The sequence below is a fragment of the Camponotus vicinus genome, unplaced genomic scaffold (genome assembly GCF_025532165.1).
Source record: "Camponotus vicinus isolate PSW18456_S1 unplaced genomic scaffold, iyCamVici1.0 SCAF_4, whole genome shotgun sequence".
Lineage (NCBI taxonomy): Eukaryota > Metazoa > Arthropoda > Insecta > Hymenoptera > Formicidae > Camponotus > Camponotus vicinus.
Window position 1 is genome coordinate 17,006,104 of NW_028141976.1, and position 20,763 is coordinate 17,026,866.

Consider the following 20,763-nt stretch of genomic DNA (forward strand, 5'->3'; position numbering starts at 1 on the left):
TATTAAATAATATAAATATTTATTCATTACTTTATTACAAACAGTCGCATACGCGAGCAACAATAATAATTAATCCTATTTGTAAGTAAAAACAGTAATAGTTAACAATAATTATTCTCTCCTGATACTTGTTTTGAATTTTATTTTCTTAATGTTGTGACAAGCTAGTATAATAAAACGCAAAACAATTTTAAGCAAAATACTTGAAGACAAGTACCAATACGCGATTATCGCTCTATAGTTTTTAATGTATTAATATTAAAAGTAAAAGTATTTTATTAATTTCATCAGTCATTAGCTCATATTGCAACATTATATGTGTATAGTCAGATGGAATCCAGCTTATTCATTTGAAGCAATATATCTTTAAAACAGGCACCGGGTTTTTGAGAAAACAATCTCTCGAGAGCTTATTAAAATATCAGATATAATATATATACTTGTTAAATTCCATTTGACTATTACACATTAAAAAAACTAACTGTACAAATATATATATATATATATATATATATATATATATATATATATATATATATAATATAACATGCATCACAAGAAACACAAACGCTTCTTCCTTTACAATATTGCTTACAATAAAGATTGAAATTTTCTATCATATAAAAATGTTCATATCTACAAAAAAAATCTTGAAGGAAGACTACATCTAACTGAATTTATTCGACAAAATACGAATCGACATAAGCTCTTACAAACTATGAAAAAAACATTTTATTTACATGAAAACTATCGATATGAAAACATTCAATTAATGTTTTGATGAGAAGATTTAGTATATGTTCTGCGCAAGTATAAATTTGCTTTTTGAGAACATTAGATGTAATTTCACATTATCATGTAAATGGCATTACATGTGACTATATTACATATATGTATGTAATATATGTAGTAAATATTTTTCCTTGTACTAGAACGAGTTTCATAAGGCACTGCAAATAATTGCATCCTCATTTATAAAAATGTTGAAATGAGAATATTATATAGACTATATATAACTATTATCTTAATATTAATAAACAAATATTGTATAAAATTATTACTCTTTTGTGAAAATATGAATCGTTTCTAATTAAGATTTTAGATTGGCAGTAAGCTGCTTTCAGCAAATATATATTTATATTTTGTGATTAGTTGGATCAGTTGTATTATCGATTATTGAGAGGATCTGTATATTAACTTTTGTTGCATAGAAAACATTATTTCACTTGAGAATAGAAAAAATATTTCAGATATATTATCGATAAGAAAGAGAGAGATTTCCACATTCATAACTTTTTGTATAACTTTTATTACTGTTATTTCTTTTTAAATATTTAGAATAAAAATGATTTTTCTAAAGTTGATTTGATTTTTAAATATTAAATACATATGTACTTTAAATATTAAATTTAAAATATTAAAAAAAAAACAAAATTTCTTATAATTAAATTGTGTAATGTATGAAATACATTTTATATATAAAAATATTAATTTTTCATCATATTCTGATATCATGAAATTTTGATAAAGTATTAAAATCTATAATAAAACAGATTCAAACATAATACGTTCTGTTAACATAAATCATTATATGCACTTCATTTTATGTGATTTCATATTTGTTCCATAAAGAGTAATATTAATCTCTAATTTTTGTAGGAACTACAAAATATATATAAGTAATATTATAATATCATAGAAGAAACTCTCTTTCTATAGAAATTCGACTTATGTCCAGCATAATAGTATAGCATATATATGATTGATTTATAGCATTATGTTTTTATCTTATGATAAACTAAACGATTTTGTTGCGCGCGTGAAACAAATATTTTTTACCCTGCTTGAAACTTCAGCTACTATGATGACAGCTAATGATATTCTCTCACTAACAATGAGGAAAAATAGATATAATTCATTAATCTTTACAATTTAATTTCCAATATTTTTCATGACTTATATCTCTGTATGGCTTGCCATATCCTGAGTTCAATTCCTCCCCTAGAATTGTATAAGATATTTAATAAAAATTATAAAATATTTATCTCATGTATATAAAGCTATTAAATATTATATAAAATTATATAGAAAGGTTCATTTCTTACCTTAAATTTAGCCTGCGAAGATCATCTCGTGTAACATAATATAAAATATCCTCCAGTGTATATTCCTCATATAGGAACTAAAAACATTAAAAAATCGCGTTCGTAAATATATATAAGATAAAGAATATGTAACTAATTTTTGTTCTATTCCTTCTCTTTCAGATATCGATAAACTATTTACCCTATCGATTGATGTGTCATCCACCTGAAGATCTCTTAACCAATCGACAAGAGTCATATTTGGATGCAAAGCAGTATCGTTCTGTGTATCGGTAATTGTCAAAGACGTTGATTGCTGAGATATATTTGGCGAGATGGAAGAATTATAACTGCAGATCATACATATATATATAAAAAATATATACTTTTATACTTTTACAACAAAAATTACATATAATATTAATATATATTTTATGTATGTTACGATAATAAATAAAATAATAATTTGTTTCATACCCAGATTCTTGCCTCGTTCTTCTATTAATATTTTCACACAAATGTGTCAATGTATTAATTTGGGCTCTCTGTTCTTCAAGAGCTTGTTGTAATAACGTCTGATATGTTTTCTGGCTTTCTATCAATTCCTGAAGCAGCTTCATATTTTCTATTTTTAGCGCTCCCATCTGATCTCTATATTCTTTCCAATATTTATTATCAATGGAATCAGCAGTTTTTTGGGATCTTACAGAATTTACTGTTGACACTCCAGACGTTGATCCTTCTTCAGGTCCTTGACCGCCAGGTTGTACTCGTTCTTGTCCAAGTAAATTAGCTCCTAATTCTAGACACAATTTGTAACAGAAAACATGTTCTATATGGTAGTATTTTTTAAATATTTTTCTTGATTTGAATATATCTAATCTATTAATTGTTTTTTTTTTCAATGAAATATTTGCCTAAACCAGATGTGTCAACTATAATGAAGTGTAGTAATCTTCTTACTAAACGCGATGTTCACAAGAAATCTTTTATTATTAGTGATAACTTTTCTCTGAAATATTTTTAGAGTTGATATGATAACATACAATCTGCACGTGTACACTTGATATATTACACTTAAGATACATATGAACATCTGGCTTATGTGCCACATAATATACAAATATGAGAATGTGGCAGTTAAATAAACAAAACATTCTTTTCTGATATCCAAGATTTAATTCTTATTGATGTATCCTGAATATGTATCAAATGCATATAACGAATCTACTCTCTTTTCTGTTTCAGTAAGAAAAAACGATACTCACCAGGAGATAATACAGTGATAGCAGCTTGAACAGCATTTCTCACCAAGTTATCTAAGGCAAACATCCAATGTGGTTTTATACTGTGCATTCTTAAAACTTCGTTTACTGCCGTTTGAAATAAGTAAATAGCTAAATGTAGGTGATTAATAGCAGTTGAATCAAAATCCAATTCCTCCTTCAATGTTCGAATAGCAGTTACTATCACTTCTTGATTTTGCTCTGCGATATAATCCCTCAAACCACGCATGAGCAATACCAGATGACTCTAAAATAAATAATTAATATGCTGATACATACATTATTTGTAATGCAATATAATATTACAGCTGAATAAATACCATCTGCAACATTGTTTGTCCCTCTGCTTGATGTATACCTCTCATCCAAACTTCACAAATTTTTGCTTCATCTTGATTAAGAACTCTCGTTAATGTCATACGTCTTTGGCTATCTTTTTTTAATAAATAAAATCCTTCCTGTTCTCCAGATTTTTGTCCTGGTTGTCCTATTATTCCAATTGTTGATAAATATAAATAAATAGCATAACCATAGTATAGAATAATGCTAGGGACACAGAAATAGAGAAAGAGAAAGATGAATGGTTCATAATTTAATTAAATCCATCTGTTCATAATTATAATAATGTGATAGCATTTTGTAATTTTAAACAAATTTTTTTATAAATAATTTCCAGTCAGTGTATTTTCTTGTGAAGTATCTTTCTCTATTGCTGTATATATTTACCTCCCAATTCAACTTCTGGTGATAACAGTCCACCAGATGAACTTCTTCGTGTTATTGAGGTACCTACTGTATCACTTTCACTAGTTTCTATTGATGGAGTATTCCCTATTGTACTACAAAGATATAAAGAGCAAGAAATTAATGTTATGTGTTATATAAACATGCTACACTTTCTTTACAATATTTTTGATACAATATTTATACATTGCAAATTATTACAAGCTTCTATGTAATTTAATTTGATTGTATCAAAACATTGTATTAGCATTCTGCATGTTTAATACAATTGCGAAAGAAACCATTTTATTATCTAAATAATTTTATATAAGATGATATCAATAATATTTTATCTAATTATTTATATAATTAATAAAAACTAATTTAGTTATTGCATAATGTACAAGGCACAAACAATTTTGTGTGTAATTTTATTATAATACACACATACACACAATATTTTCTTTATATTTATATGTATATAGCTGTATATATACATCAGACAATTTAAGAAAAGATTAAATCAAAATTTATTATTATAGCATAAGTCAATGTTAGAAGGCTACCTTAATAATCTAAATTGTTTTAATATACTGCATTTATATGTTATACTATATTTATATTATGTATGATAAATTTTTATACTTAGCAAGGCAATTATACATTAGTATATGTAATATGTAATTAATGATGATATGAGTATTAATATATTTTTAATGTTTGTAAACACAAGTTTGTTCCTTTTTTTTAATAGTTAATTGAGAATTGCATGAATATACAATTGACAATATACCATTGTTTGCGCAAAACATAAAGGAATCTTGAAATGGATATGATTTATACAAAGCATCATTAGGTTATACATTGAAACACTATGCAACATCTAAACACTCAGTGGCATAATATTTTGATATCTAATATTTTTACATAAAAAATAATTTAAAGAGACAATGCAATTAAGCATTTTACATATGCAATATTAATGCTAAATGATTATGTATATAAATTGTTTCATATATTTTACCTTTCTACATTTCTACAGATAATAATGTGATACCAATAGATAAATTATATTTTTAATTATACTTTCCTTGCATACAAATTTACAAAGTTAGAACCGTACCTGTTAAAAGAGAGGGTTGCAGTAGGCATGCTGATGGGAGATAATAGGTGAGCCGGACTGCGTTCTCTCAACGGGCTTGACTTCGTTAACCCTCCACTAAATTTAATATTTTACAATTACAATTCGCAATGTGCGTTTTGGTTATAAGAGAATGTTATACTTTTCATACTCTTATATTGTATTTTTTAGAATATTGCAATTTGAGTAATACATTTTTAGTACAGAAGATATGATTAATAGTTAATGCTAAAAAAAATAATTTCAGGGAAAATATATAATTTATAATATTACATTAAAAAATTAATTAAAAACATTAATTTGAATTTGAGTTGTGCTTTGCTAATATTGTGATATGAAAACAATCGAAACATTTTATATTCATTGTCTTTGTTAATTAATTTGACAAATATTCAGCGACATGAAAAATGAGATTGGCATCAAAACTTGAAATAGATGGAGTCAATTGAATAAAAGTATATAACAAAACAAAGGCAGAAACGCCACGAGGTATTGCAAGAATATTAACACAAAACGGCACATTGTGATAAAAATAAAAATTTTTTACTATACCTATCATCTGATTGAGATGTCTGTATAGGTGTAGTAGTGACAATATGGTTATTATTCGTTTTATCACATTTCCCTAAACGTTCCAATCTGTCTGCGGGAACTGATATACTTCTACTGAAATCTGGTGGTGCAGCTAATCTGCTGGTCTTCTTTTTCCTGTTAAAAATAAATACATGGTTTTAATTATTTATAAAGCTCTCTATACAGTACTGTATAATAATGCTTTAATACTCGTTAAGAAATGGATCCTCCAACAGTTCTGCAGCAGTTGCTCTTATATCAGGATTTGGCTCGAAACAACGCAATATGAAACTTTTCGCTCTCTCAGACAATTCTGATGGTATCTCTGGATGTATTTTGTAATATCCTACCTATAAAAAAAGAACATATATTTGTTAGATTAATAATATTCAAAAAAAATTTTGTATATTTAATATTTATAAATTTACTTTAAAAACAGCTGCTTGTGGAGAACCTAGTTCGATAAATGGAGGCTTTCCAGTTGCCATTTCAACTATTGTACAACCTAAAGACCAAATATCCGCCTAGAAAAATAATTTGAATGATTATTATTTTGGTGACAAAGAAGTACACTTTTTTATCCTGAAGTCTCAAAACAAAATATTTAACAAAACAAACTTACAGGCGCGCCATATCCACGTTGACCCTTGTCAATAACTTCTGGTGCCATGTACTGTAATGTTCCGGTAAATGTTTCTGTACTTGGGCATAAGCCAGCCAAACGTTTCGACATACCGAAATCAGATATTTTTACTACTCCACTATATGTATTTACCAATACATTATCGCCTATATAGTACAATTTTATTTGTGTAAAATATATGCATAGATAAGTAAAAAAGAATATTATACATTAGTAAACAAATGTAAAATTATAAATTATATACCTTTTATATCTCTATGAACTATTTTTTGATCATGGAGATATTTAAGACCCTCCAACATTTGTTTAGTGTAATATGAGATGGTTGATTCATTTTCTTTCAAAGGACCCCATTTTAATCTTAACAAAGCTGATAAACTTCCTAAAATTATAAGAATGATCGATATATTTACAGATGTCATTTATACAAGTGTTACATTTTAATTCTTTCTTACCTCCAGGAACTTGTTCCATGAAAATTTTGAAATATCCATCCTCACTTATTGATCCTAAATACTGGACGATATTTCTGTGTCTTAATTGGCTATGTAATTTAATCTCTTCATGAAGAGGCTGTACATCGCCCAAATTTCGTTCGCGAATTTCTTTTACTGCAATCCTGACTTGCGTATTCAAATCGCGTGCTGCATACACCACGCCATATGTACCTTTGCCGAGAATTATACGCTTGTTTTGATCATCCAATTCATATTCGAACTATAAATATGTAAACATCTTATTAAATTTTAAAAATTATATAAAATATATCTGATAAAAATAATAATAAAATAATAATTATAAAAACCTTCATGCAATCATCAGTCATGTAAGTATCCAAATCTGTAACCATGCCTTCCTGATCCCTAGTCATTTCTAAGATCAGATCATAAAATCTTTGTCTATACTGTACCGATGGCAAGTACATTTGAAAATCATCCGAATTTTGATGAACGTATAAAAAAAGGCATCTCTCATCTCTTTTATATAAACTTACACTACGTATCATATTTGCGGTAAATAACCAATCATGAACTTGCTTACAATTATTTCTCATATTATCTGGACACAAATTCCATATTTGTATAGACTTCTCCTCTGCGCCAAGATTTACATTCACGTAACTCGGCATTAAAATTTTTGTTGGTTCCAATACTACAATCTAATAAGAAACATTGTGCTTAAGCTTTTTTATATTTAGAGAAATAATTAAAATAAAAAGTTAATGTTCTTTTTAAATATGAATCCATAAATCTGCTCTAAAAGCAATTTTGTATTATTCTTACTTTAACCCAAAATATACAGAAGTAAACTGGATTGGTAATGCATAACTATAAGCCATAGTCTCCCAAATTGGGAAGCAGATGTATCTCAGTAACACGATTCCATTTATAAACTTACTGGAAACCGTATACTATCGCCAATTTCCGCTTTTGTAGCTTCAACAAAGTATTCCATCCAGAAACTAAATATTTGTTCCTCTGGTGCAATTTCAGCTTCCTCATTTTTTTTACGAAATCTGTTTATCAGTGATATATTGCCTATTGTCGATTTTAGATACCTAAAAATTAAAATAGAATTATATAAAATTAATATATAATAATCGAAATATAAATTCAATAATATTAAAATAAGTTTTTTAAAATATTGTATATACCTTTTTTAAATTCTAAATATGTTGTTTTTTTTACTGAATATATAATTTTATTGTACTTACCAATTTGGTGGCTTCAATTTAAACATACATTCGGCTGCTTGTTTTGCTTTTGAATAATCTTCTGCCAATACACTAATTTCAAAAAATGTTGCTACGTCCCAATAATCCTTTAAACTTGGTAAACTACCTTTCTTTCCAATTAAGTTATTTAGTACCATTCCTATGTGTTGTAATTCTTCACTCTTAGAGAATTCATTTCCAGCTATGACCAATAAAGTAGCAAGATTTATACCAGCATATTCATTAGGTTGAACCTGAATATATAACAATAACAATTATATACATGCATTAATAGAAATTCACAATTATTGAGATAGCTTTTATATACATATATTGTACCTCAAAGCCTTTTCTATACCAGTGAATCGCATTTTTTAAACTCTCCTGATCTGTATGTCGGCTCTCTACAAATTTGTCTTTATATATTCTTCCACATAAACATAACATATCTGGAACATGATTTTCTTTCTTCTCTAACGCTTTTTCGATGACTTTTAGCGCTCTTTCTCGATCACCCTCTTTATTTCGTCGATTTAGAGCAAACGCATATAAATATCTTATAGCTGGAGTGTTTATATAATTTTTGTGAGTTGGTATGGTTCTTAAATCATCAACCAATTGTACCATTGCATCATAATCCTAACATAAATGTAAATGTCAATTTTTAACAATACATATAATCATAAAAAATTCTCATTAAAAAGTACTATTAATCTGTTGATATTTTACCTGTATTTCTCGAAATGAAATGAGTACATTTAAAACTACTTCTCCCGACAAAACATTTGGATCGTCTAAACGTTTACGCATGTTATTCAAAGCTCTAGAGAGTTCTTCTCCAGAATATGTCTCGCGTGCCTTGCGCAGATCTGCTAGAAATTTCTCTTTCATATGTGCTCTGAAATATTTTTAATAAAAATATTTCTCATTAATACTAAAAAATGTTTAATATTTTTGACAAATATTTATTAATATTAAGTAAAAAATTTATATTATAATCAAAGATTTTTATTTATATTAAAAAGTAATATAAAAGATTTTCACATTTGCTTACTTGGATTGTATTTCTACATCTTGAAACAATTTCTTGAGTTTCAGAGTGAGATGCTGTTTGGGATCTATTGTTTCTTCACCTGTAATTCTGCTGGTTGCTGGAATAGTAGCTACACATGAGCCACACGATTCCACAACACGATATGAAACAAATGTGTAGCTGCCACAGGATAACTGAAAATATTTTATAACATTATATATATATATACTAGTTAAACATAGTTAAAATATAAATTATTTGTAAAAACTTTATCTTCTTTCTTATTAAGTAAGTCAAAGAACACTGATTAAAAATAACATAATTAATCACTTGTATTTCTTTTATATAACATATCTTAAATATTGTTATCAATATAACTAATCTTAATAATTGAATTTCCACAGTATACTATTTGCAACCTTTATTTAATAATTATTTGCTGTATATTTTACACTAACTTTTAACACATATTCAAATGTCATTTTCTTCTTCTTATTCTGATTTATTAAATTAAAATAAATTGTTCGATATAATAATTGTAAACGAAATTAATATGAATACACAATATAGTAATCTAACGCACACGTATCAGTGACAAGTCGTATCGAGCGATCGCGAACAATTGCGCGATCGGCCAGCACCAACAGTAACTGCTATATTAAGATCATGAGCTCATGTTTTTCTACTCCATATCGAGCGGAATTACATATTGGGTGCTTGTTTGACACGGATATCGTTTCATCTGATGATACCGATTACGTTTAGTTCATAATAGTTCAACATCGAATATTATTTCGTGCGTAACATATTCCAATTATTCCATTTATTGCCAATGACAAGGATATTAAAATCATTTTAAAGATTTAAATGACAACAGATCCACAGAACCAATAAACCAATATGATGAATACCAATAAACCGATATGATGAACCAATAAAGAAGTAATTAAGTTATTAATTAATAATCAATATTTAAGATAATTTTTTAAATATATATAAATTAATATAAAAAATTAATTTGCTCAAAATAATAATAATAAGTAAGCAAAATATACAAGATGAAAATTAATATTTGTCCAATTTTTGTAAATTATTAGAGCAGCCAATATATATTATTACAATAATTGATTAAATTGAATATATTTTTATAAAGACTCATAAAAATTTACATAATTTTACAATAAAAATTTATATAAAATTTATATAATAATTCTTTTTACATTATATATAAAAATATAAAAAATAATTCTTGTATGAAAACAAAAGAGAGAGAAATAGATTTTTCTTAATTTCTTAATGTCAAATGTTTGAGAAATAACTGCTTGTTACAATAATACAGTCACTTGCATCTTGACCAATCTATTTACGAGAGCTTTAATTGAGATCATTGTTACAAAATGCATTCTAAGTCTGTGTAATAAATAGACAAGGTCATTGATATATTACTACCACTATATTATGCTTAGCATTTAGAATTAAATGCAAGACTTTTATATTTTTTAGAAACACACAATATGGAGAATATATACATACCTTAAGTCTAATTGTAGCCTCTGTATCTACATCATTATATAGCAATATATTTTCCTTCATTCCAAAACTTTCTCTAACACCAAGATGATAAAATAATGCAGACTGTTGCAACTGAATACTTAAATCAACAACTGCTACATCAGCATTATAAAATGTATCCAATACATTAGTTTCACCAAAATCGAGCTTTTCAAACTAAAAAGAATATATACAAAATTAAAAGAGATAAAAAGATACAAAACAAATTTTATTACAAAACAAATTTCTATATGTAATATATTTTTTATTTATTCATTTTTAAACAACATGACTTGATAGTGTATTTAATATTGACTTTTGATACATAAGAATCCTATTTTGAAATTAGCTTGAATTTAGGGAATTTATTATAAAAACCTGACACATATTGCAAGTTCCTTTTTTGCTTTTATCACATTTTAAATTCAATGAAAGAGATATTTGATTTGTCATTATTTTAATAGTTTAATTGTATCTAAAATATACCTGTATATGATGTATATTAGCATTGACTAAATTACAGGCTTGTCTAACTTCGTCCAATGCTTTCTTTCGTTGAGCAAGATGTTCCGGTTGTTGCAAATCCAAGACACAGGCCACATCCATTCTAGGCCTTCCTGGTACAGTTGTATGTCCTGATATGTCACTTTGCGTCCCAACACTATCCGTACTGGAAATGCCTTCCATGATGCCTGATTGCGAGGCAGCTGTACAGGATTGTCTTCTTATATGTTAAGAGTATTTACACAGCTGTTATATTCAAGCAGCAACACACATAATAGATAAAGTTTATAATTACCAGTCATATCAATTATATCGCCACAAGTAGAAGGCATATTGCTCGAGGCTCTACCACCAGATATTTGTACTGTGCTATTATATTTTTGAGTTCTTACTTTATGGTATATCCCCAAAAAATTGAGTGATTAACTTGATGTGTATATCTATCGATAAACAAAGTGTCAAATGGATATCACCATCAACTGACATACCACCAAAACTACAGTAGATTATCACCTGCTAGAATATAAAAGTAAACATATATCATTTCTCTTTTTTACGATGCTGGTTTTCCTTGTTGAAATTAAATGTACAACCATCACTCCTGGAAGAGATCACCGTTTACAAAAATAAAGATAAAACTGCAAAACATAATCAAAATATACAAGAGCAATAACATCCCAGGATACATTAAAAGCACACATCACAGTCGAGACAAATTTGTCAGTGGATCACGAAACGAGACACTGAAAAATTGGCACTGAAATCGACCGAAATTAAAATTAATTAGCGCGATATAGCGTGCAAAAAAAAAATACCAATTGTCGCGTGCACATTATAGAAATCACCATCCATCCATTCCTTCTAGAACACACAAATCTCGAGTCGAGGTCATGCACAAGTGCGAGATTCGCTTGTAAAGTTACCGCTTCACAGATGGCAGCGAGATCAGAGTCTCGCTCGGCCGGTATAAAAATAGATGGTCTCAAGATAGAGCGCGAATCCTCTCTCTTTTTCTCTCTTACATATCGAAACTTCGACCGCAAGTTAACTACGCGTTTTCGAATCGAGCGTAAATCATTTGAATAAGCATACGAATGAGTAAAGCATACGGCGCAAATTGATGCGTAAGTCGTTTCACCTTGGCGAGAATATTACAAAATCATGTTACACAAGATGTGCCTAGAGCAAAAACGCTGGAAAATACACCTATGAATATTTCGATTCATTTGCGGATGCGAGCTTTCTTTAGTAAGAATTTTATCGTTATTTTGTATATGTATATGTTTGTTATTTTGTAAGAAATCTATTTTAACAAAGCTTTTTTTTAACAGTAAAACAGTAGCCGCATGTCTTGTTACTCCATTTTACGAGAACATATGCTTAGCTAAATTTCTATGAAATGAGTCAAATTATCATTATATTGTTCCCACACATAGTATATTTATCAAAAAATAATGGCTTCTACACAAAACATTTGCAATCTTTAGCTTGCAAAAACGATAATAAATTGCTAAATTTGTCGTATCTTTTAAACTTTATAAATGGAGATTATAAATGGAGGTTATAAATGGAAATTTTTGATCTTATTAATCATCTTTTGTAATTGTATGATAGACGTTAAAATGGTAGTAATTAGAATTTTTCTACATCTTTTTTATTGAATATCTTTGATTTCAACAGTAGCACATAATATAAAAAAGAGATTAATTAAAAATATTTAGTTGCAAATAAATTCTAAGTAAATAAAGATAAATCATTATAACATGTTAAATATAATGTTAAATGTAATGTTAAATATAATGTTAAATATAATGTTGAAAAATATAAATGTTACATTAAAAATATAAATTTTAATTAATTGAATATTCTGGATATATTTCAATATAGCAAAATACAAAAATGAGTTTAAAAGATGTAAAATATGTCAAAAAGACGATTTTTAAATACATATATTAAATATAAAAATTCGATTCGATCAATTTTAAACTTGCATATTTTGCGATCGACTTGTATTATTATTATATATTTAAACATAATTTTTAAATGAATATTTATAGTTCTCAGATTGATGATATATACTTTATATATATAAAAAAACTATCGTACTAAATTCCTCGTATCGTTTCCTTTTTCATCAATCTTTATTAACGCAATTGTATAGGTCAAAACTCCGTGACATATATATCTATAGATACAATGGGGAAAGAGATTCGTAGAATATTCAATATGCATTTCTCAAGTGACATTATTATTAATTCATTCCGCTCAATTACGTCAAATCTTTTAACATACCATCGTATATTACACGTTAACTTTTATTGACCTTTCGACAAATACATCTTCAGTTTTTAAATCAGAGATGCATTATTTTTTTCATGTTTCTAATTATTTATATTAATATGTTATGTTTTTCATTTTTCTAATTATTTTTAATAACAACAGAAGTAAAAGAGGAGTTAAAAGACGTTGATCGAGAAGATTATAAAAGCCGCGAATGCGGCTCGTAATTAATTATCTTGTAATTAATAATTGAATTTTCTGTTTCAGGAATAACAAAAGCAATGATAGAAGAGAAATGCATCATGACGCAAAACGATATTCCTTCGAAGATAGATGCGAGAAAAATGTCTCTCGCGTTGCGTCGAGTTCTGCGAGAGAATCTTCGTCGAGGATTGTCCGACCGGTAGATAGCGAGATACTTTTGTTGATCGACTAGAGTCGACCCTTTACTGGGAGATTATGAACACTCAGACAGTCACACACCGTGGCTAGAGAAAGGAGGGTAACAAGTCTGTGGGTCATTCGCATTCGGTCGAATCGGGTGCTACAGCACGGAGCACCGTGGAAACGTACCAATGAACTCCACGCGAATAGGTTGTCAGGAACATGAAAGAGTCTCGTGTCTCTTATATGTGTAGAGATGCACATAATCAATTCCAACTGTCTCTCTTGCCTATACATATGCAACATGAATTCAAATTATTCTGCAATAAGTCTGCGTTAAGGTAAAACTAAAATAAAGATATTTTTTTCACTCGCTTAATCGCAAAACAGATATCGATTTTTTTTTTAAATAATTGTCACAGATGATAAAAGCCTCTAAAATTTATGGTTCTACTTATTGTTAGAAGATTTCTTTTATAATTTTCCTTTCAAATGAAAGTTATTTTTTCGTTCTTTATATCTCTCATTAATATAATGAATCATTATTTTTATTTAATTATAATTTATTATCCACAGGCATATAATATATAAATCCTTCTCTCTCGAAGTAGAAGAATACAAGATAATTCATCAAAATCAAAATGACAGGAAATAAAGATGGGTGTGTATGATGGGACATTCGTATATTCAATATATGATCAAGACAAATAAAAAAATCAAGGCTTGACTCCAAGACGCAACATTATATAATAATCGACTCTACACATAAGATAGGTAATGCTCGTATTTATAGAAGGCAGTCATGAGATCGAATCTAGAAAACATTCGAATCTACAATTATGCAATGTGGGAAGGAAATAAGCTGACCACGATCGAGTCAGCCTCCGGCGCGCGCCGCGTATTCGTACGTACGCGGTTTGCGAGTGCGTGGAAGAATAGTGGGGCGCAGTGATGCGCGGAGCGGCCACTCCGCAGCGCTCCCCTTTCAAGAGGAGCGCATGAGACAACGGGAGGTGAGTCGCGAGTGCGTCTGGACCGCTCGTCCGGACGCGAGCGGGCTCCTCGGGATGCTGCTGTCCTGTACCAGGGGGTCCCCGAGAACTGGCCTGCTCCACGATCAACGCCAGACCACACGTCATTGCGCGCACGTGGAGGAACACTGTGTGTCTGATATGGGCCGACGCGCGATAAAACATAATTATATACTATCACAAAAAATATCAATCCTAAAACACGTTAAAAGAGATACAGGATACATTGATGCTTAATTTAGTTTTTCCTTCTGTTTTCTTTACACTTTATTTTTAATCGATCACATATCAATATTATGAAGATGTCTCCTTATGTTTCTGTATAAAAAATCATGTATATGTATATATGTACATGTATTTAGAGCTCTATCGCTTATTTTAGATAAATAATCACGCGATGAATTTTACATTTAATTTGGTTCTGATCATTGATATTGTTATTTAATTATAATTGTTATTTCATTTAAAAAATAATCATCTACAAGAGTAATTCAAAGATCACAAATTATTATAATATAGCACATAGGAAAGCCCAATGAAAATCAAAATTTTTTGATATTATATAACGATTATGTAATTAATTATATAATCAAAGTACCAGTTTTCTCTGTTAATAATATTAATAATATTAATTATTATATTATCACTCTTAACAAAATATTCTCTTATAATTAAATATTTATTTATATATGTATTATATTATTTTAGATGTAAACTTTTGCTTCGACGAGACTTGCTCCCGAATAACAATAAATCCAATTATAATTATCATCTATTGTCCGTTTTGCAGAGCATAAAACAACGATGACGACACGATGCACGAGAAAAACGGAGCATGATTTCGAGTCGACGGAACACGTTCCATCTTAGGATGTTCGCCTGATCCTCGGGGAGCCTTGCGGTGTAGAAACCGGTCAAGGAATGCGTGTAACGCGTGTACGTACACGTCACGCCCACTCGTCGTCCCTGTCACGTACGAGGCTCGTGCCATCGCATACGCGCTCCACTACCTGCGTACATATGTACGTCGATGCGTATGTGCATACGACGAGTGATCTTCGAGCGTCTGCGATGTCGCGACACGCGTGCAGAGAGCTGTGTATACGTGTCTAGCAGCCTGTCACGCTTCATGCACCGACACAGAACTCGATAGGAGACGATTGTCGGATGCCGACCAAGTTGCCAGGAAACTAGCAAGAGCGACAAGATTGTCGTTCTAGGAATTTCGCGCTACAAATAGCTTATGCCTTCTAAAATCTGTTTAAGACACTATGATAATGCGGATTTAATTACGCAGGTTTGATTATACAGAATATTTCTGATAAATATGATAATATTTCTCATCGAGAAATCTGTCAAATGATTTTTCTTAACGAGATGAGATATAAAAAATAAATTTTGAATTTTCAATGAATAAAGAAAATTGTGTTTCATATTAATAAATGAAAAAATCTTTTTTTCAGTTAATTTTAGACTGAACTGACAGAATTTTGATTAGCAAAATATTGAATATTGAAGATGTAAAAATTTAAGAAAATATATAGTCAAATTATATTGATTTAAAATAAATTATTTCAATTTTCTTTTATGACATTAGAGCTTCAAAGAAAGTTTAAATAATATGATATGCAAGTTGTCATGTTCTATGGCAATAAAATAGATTTAGTTTTTTCATTGTCGAAACATAAGTGTTATTATATTACTGATTACACTTTGTTAAATACATTCACAAAAAGAGATATAATAAAGAACAATTAACTACAGAATAATTAATGTGTCTGATACGTATATATTAATATCACTTATGTTTTATGTAGCGAAATGTATATATGTGTGGGCGAATGTATGTGTGTATGTGTGTATACATACATGTATTTATGTATTTCATGACAGAGAAAGAATTGTAAAACATAGTGTGTTCTTTTGCAAAAGTGTTAACTAATGTTACGATTAAACAAATCGTCTCTAATGATTTAATTTTACATTGTGATACGTTTATATTTAAAAGATTATCTTTTTTTGAACAAAATATTTCTAGCAATATTTCTAGCAAAAATTCAATTACTTTCCAAGAAGTATTTTTCTTGTAGCTCCGAAATTTTGTCCTGCTTGAGTAGCTCCCTTATTAGTACCAGCTTGCAAGCCAATAAGTCCCTCGCCAGCTCTTAGTTGCTCTTCTGTGAAAGACCTTTTATTTTCTTCTGCTGGTTTCGGACCCAACCAAGGACCGCGCCATTCAGGATGCTTGTATGTCTGTAAATAACAATTTATAGGTACACATTTTCATTTTTAATAGCTTATCTAATGTGATTAAGAGATATGACTGTCACGTAAAATATACACTTATATATACAATTTATATCACATTATTTGTTTCCAGATTAATTGCAAATCTTGAATATTTATCATATAAACCTGCACCAAAGATTTTTGCTTCAAGAAATTTTACAAATTTAATGAAGATATCAACCATCGTATTTCAAGAAAATAATAAAATGATATCATTAATTAATTACCGTACGTCCAATAGCGAAGATAGTGTTCGTTACTTGAGCGATATTTTTACGTTCCATCAGATCAACAGCTTGGAAAAGATCAACATCAGGTACGCCATATTTTACACAGGCTTTTTGGAATCTGAAAATTCATCAAAAAGTTTTTATCAGTACGTACAATCAGATAAACTCATCAATGTATTCAACAAATAAAAGATAAATAGAAAAAAAGCTCGCATATTCAAAATTTAACGCGAAATATATTCCAAAAAGACAAGAAAGAAATCCTACGTAACGAGGTTTGTGAGACACATCATCGAGAAACGACGACAAGTCGGAGGGAAAACAAAGGCGAGGGAGACACACAAAAGAGCAGCACATTTAACTCCTTTATACGGCTGTTCGCCTGGGCATTGCTTTGAGCTAGTGACGCGCTTCTATTGTTTAGTCGCTAATTATCACCGATTGGTGAAGCAGTTAACAGCTTGTGCGGTATATTGTAATCTGGAAATGCGAGGAGTTGCGATGCCTTGTTATCTGTGTCGTAGAAATGACGTGTTGCGTGTGTCCGCTTAACAGGACAGTAGAATCTCATCCTCCGTTTCCACATTAAAGACAATTTTCGTCATCAATCATCGCGCGATCCGTAACGTAATATCTCGCAGATTGATCAATCGCATGTATCAAACGAAAAGTCTCGTTCCAAGGGAAGCACTTTAATTTTACGTCATCAAAGGCATAGCGAAAAGGTGAAAATTCAGAGAATATACCTTTTTAATGTACTTTATCGTTACTTAAATTTATATTTCAAGAAACTTTATAGAACGAAAAATGAAATTGTTAACATCATCGAACATTGTATCAATGCTATCGATCAAGCGTGCGTTTGGACGCGCGTTACGTTCACCGAGCGGAAAACGTGAGGCAGGTCAGTGCTCATGAGCGGTCCGTCTATCAGAGGCGCATGAAGGAGCTCGGGTCGGCGCACGTGCAGACTCCTTCTCGCGCCTTCTCCCACATAGACACATGTAACAAACGTGATCTTACGCGGTCGCGAAGACGCGACATGTGGCGGATACATCACCTTCGCCGGAATTATGCTGCTCGCGTAGAAAGGGAGTAACGCGGAGTGGCCGCGCTGCGCATCGTTCGCCCCACTACCTCGGGGAAGCGCTCTTAAACATTCAAAACGCGCCAAATGCTGAAGAAGCCGCGACATGCGCACGTGCAACGATGCCGACGGCGACGATGCAGGGAAATCGGCGGGACAACAGCGCGAGGATGAGAAACTCCGTGTCTCGCGGGAGATCAAAGGCCGAGAAGGAAAGAAGAAACATAGGATGGTTCATGAAAAATGTACGAGATGCATATGGTTCCTCGAGACGACGGCTCTAGAATAGAAGACTAGCTCTAGAAGAAATGCTCTAGAATAGATCTAGAAGAATAGCTCTAGCATCATCCGGACAACGAAGGGAGAGGGCAGTTTTCGTCTCTGCAGGGATGTTTCTTTGCGCTGTCCTAAAATCACCTCCTCGCAGGCAAATATTTCATCAGGATTGTAGCAGTGTGCTACAGGCGTTCAACTCGATTATATATATACATATATATCCTATTTTCGGATTGCAACTGACATAAATATACCAGATGATTATTTATATGCGAAAGTATAAAGAATTTACGTGAGAAAACATAAGAGAAAATAAATGCACATTTAAATTCTAAGACAAGAAGTAAATTTAGAAATTTACATTTTATATAATTGTGTAGAAAGCAAATTATATAGATTAAACGCTGTAAGAAAGAGATCGTCTCGAGTGCATCTTAAATGAAATTTTCTGTCCAAATTGAACATTATTCGATTGATCTACTATTGTATTAATCTCACGTATACAATGGAAAAGAGATTATTCGAAGAAGGGTGCAGTAGGTACATCGATTCGTCCAAATATTTGCGAATTTCCGTTTCTTGTACGCCTTTAGTACCAGCTATCCTGCGTGTCTACATATATCTACTCCGTTTTCACTTTCATCGCGCTCCAATGTATAGTCGATGGTCCCGACCTCAGACTTTGTTGGTTCTCGATTACCAGGCGACCACGATGGGCCAGGAGCAGGCTCGCTGTCGCTGGACGTTTCGCGCGGTTTCATGCGGCCGCGGGTATCTCGTGACTCTCGAAACTCGGGAGAGTCGAGAGGGTCAACAATCTCTCGACTGCGACGACGGTCGTTGATCGGCGTTGTCGATACTCCGTAATCGAGAAATTGACGCAAAACACTGTCGATTGCGTAAAGTCGACGGCGGATTAGGGCAGCATGAGATCGCAGGAAGCGCATCGCCGAGACTGAACCTGGTGAGATAGTCGGAGAAGATACCTCGGGCGCGAATACATGAATCACCTGTGTCTTGCGTTGCACCGAATTCTTAACAAGCATTTAATCGAAAATATTATTTTGTTTTATTTTATTATCGTACTATGAGAGAGAGAAAGAGAGATGATTTCATGATTTATATATATTGTTTAAATAATTTCTTGTATTTTCATGAATGTATATATTTTTCAGAACCGTATACTTACTGATTAAGGTTGTCCATCATCTTATAATCGCCACCGGACGTATTGATCTTGGAGATCAGGCCAGGCTGCAATTTGTTCATGAGCTTGCAGAAGATGACACCATCTCTCAAAGCATCTTCGTAATTCAATTCTATAAATGTGCGTAAATTATATAATTAATACTATATATATTTATTAGATTTCATTATTTAAAATATAATCTTATAATTTTAATACAAAAATAAGAACATTATGTTAAAGCTATGATATTTAGATAAAATGAAAATTATTCTTTAAAATATTGTCTCATATTGGATTGCATATACATATTGACATCTTGGACTATTTGATGTAAGATGTAAATTTAAATGATACGCAATATGACTGTTTTTTAAATTTGATATTTACACACAATTTTTATATGTATAATTGATAAGACCATGCTTAATGTGTAATCTCGTGTCGATCAAAAAATCTCGATTACAGATTAAGCGTGCGATACAGCGTGCAATATATCTCTCCTAAAATCTCAAAGAACATCAGATAAGATATCAAGAAAGATCTAACTCTTGTTTAATTCACTTGATTAAAGAGATTATCGTAATATTCCGTCGCGTTTGAATAGAGAAAGCTCCGAGAGAAAGGGAGAGCGGCCCGATAGCGAAAAGAATGTTGACGATCACTGCGGCACCAGGATCGCAGAAACGACATCATCCCTTCCCGCGCCCGGTGCCGAAATTCGCGCGGTTTCGGGGGAGGCCGGGGC

General features: G+C 30.7%; 2 protein-coding genes and 1 long non-coding RNA gene across 8 annotated transcripts in view; 1 reads left to right on the plus strand and 2 right to left on the minus strand.

The window, feature by feature from the left end:
* Nucleotides 1-12,176, minus strand: Ask1 (apoptotic signal-regulating kinase 1). Of its 6 annotated transcripts, none has more exons than XM_083098732.1 (25): nt 12,068-12,175; nt 11,766-11,853; nt 11,548-11,692; nt 11,235-11,455; nt 10,731-10,925; nt 9,219-9,391; nt 8,894-9,062; nt 8,504-8,803; nt 8,165-8,418; nt 7,849-8,008; nt 7,256-7,609; nt 6,906-7,167; nt 6,695-6,832; nt 6,430-6,596; nt 6,236-6,331; nt 6,018-6,157; nt 5,787-5,942; nt 5,217-5,312; nt 4,097-4,209; nt 3,691-3,857; nt 3,353-3,617; nt 2,562-2,886; nt 2,287-2,434; nt 2,106-2,182; nt 1-2,001 (listed from the first exon to the last, which is right to left on the minus strand). In XM_083098732.1, the coding sequence occupies exons 3-25, from the start codon at nt 11,582-11,584 to the stop codon at nt 1,950-1,952; spliced, it is 4,065 nt and encodes a 1,354-aa protein (XP_082954858.1). In that variant the 5' UTR covers nt 11,585-11,692; nt 11,766-11,853; nt 12,068-12,175; the 3' UTR covers nt 1-1,949. The 6 variants fall into 6 exon arrangements, with proteins under 6 accessions (XP_082954858.1, XP_082954857.1, XP_082954859.1 ...); XM_083098731.1 differs by having other exon boundaries at nt 11,766-11,890; nt 12,068-12,172; XM_083098733.1 differs by having other exon boundaries at nt 11,548-11,768; nt 12,068-12,176.
* LOC145971259 (uncharacterized) lies at nt 11,277-17,622 on the plus strand. Its single transcript, XR_014438829.1, has 5 exons — nt 11,277-12,500; nt 13,800-14,257; nt 14,493-14,690; nt 15,738-17,220; nt 17,328-17,622. It is a non-coding gene; the product is annotated as an uncharacterized LOC145971259 (long non-coding RNA).
* Nucleotides 16,609-20,763, minus strand: part of LOC145971257 (muscle-specific protein 20) — a 25,051-nt gene continuing 20,896 nt past the window's right edge. Inside the window, exons 3-5 of the mRNA XM_083098738.1 lie at nt 20,019-20,148; nt 17,464-17,584; nt 16,609-17,200 (exon numbers count right to left, since the gene is read on the minus strand). Of these exons, the coding sequence (XP_082954864.1) occupies nt 17,009-17,200; nt 17,464-17,584; nt 20,019-20,148 (443 nt within the window). The 3' untranslated portion in view covers nt 16,609-17,008. The remainder of the gene's footprint in view (nt 17,201-17,463; nt 17,585-20,018; nt 20,149-20,763) is intronic.

Coding starts and splice junctions, on each gene's coding strand:
- Ask1 (XM_083098733.1), bottom strand. CDS start 11,584: ATGCCTTCTACTTGTGGCGATATAATTGATATGACTG. Junction 11,456..11,547: donor CGATATAATTGATATGACTG/GTAATTATAAAC, acceptor AATCCTGTACAG/CTGCCTCGCAATCAGGCATC. Junction 6,833..6,905: donor CATGGAACAAGTTCCTGGAG/GTAAGAAAGAAT, acceptor TTATAATTTTAG/GAAGTTTATCAGCTTTGTTA.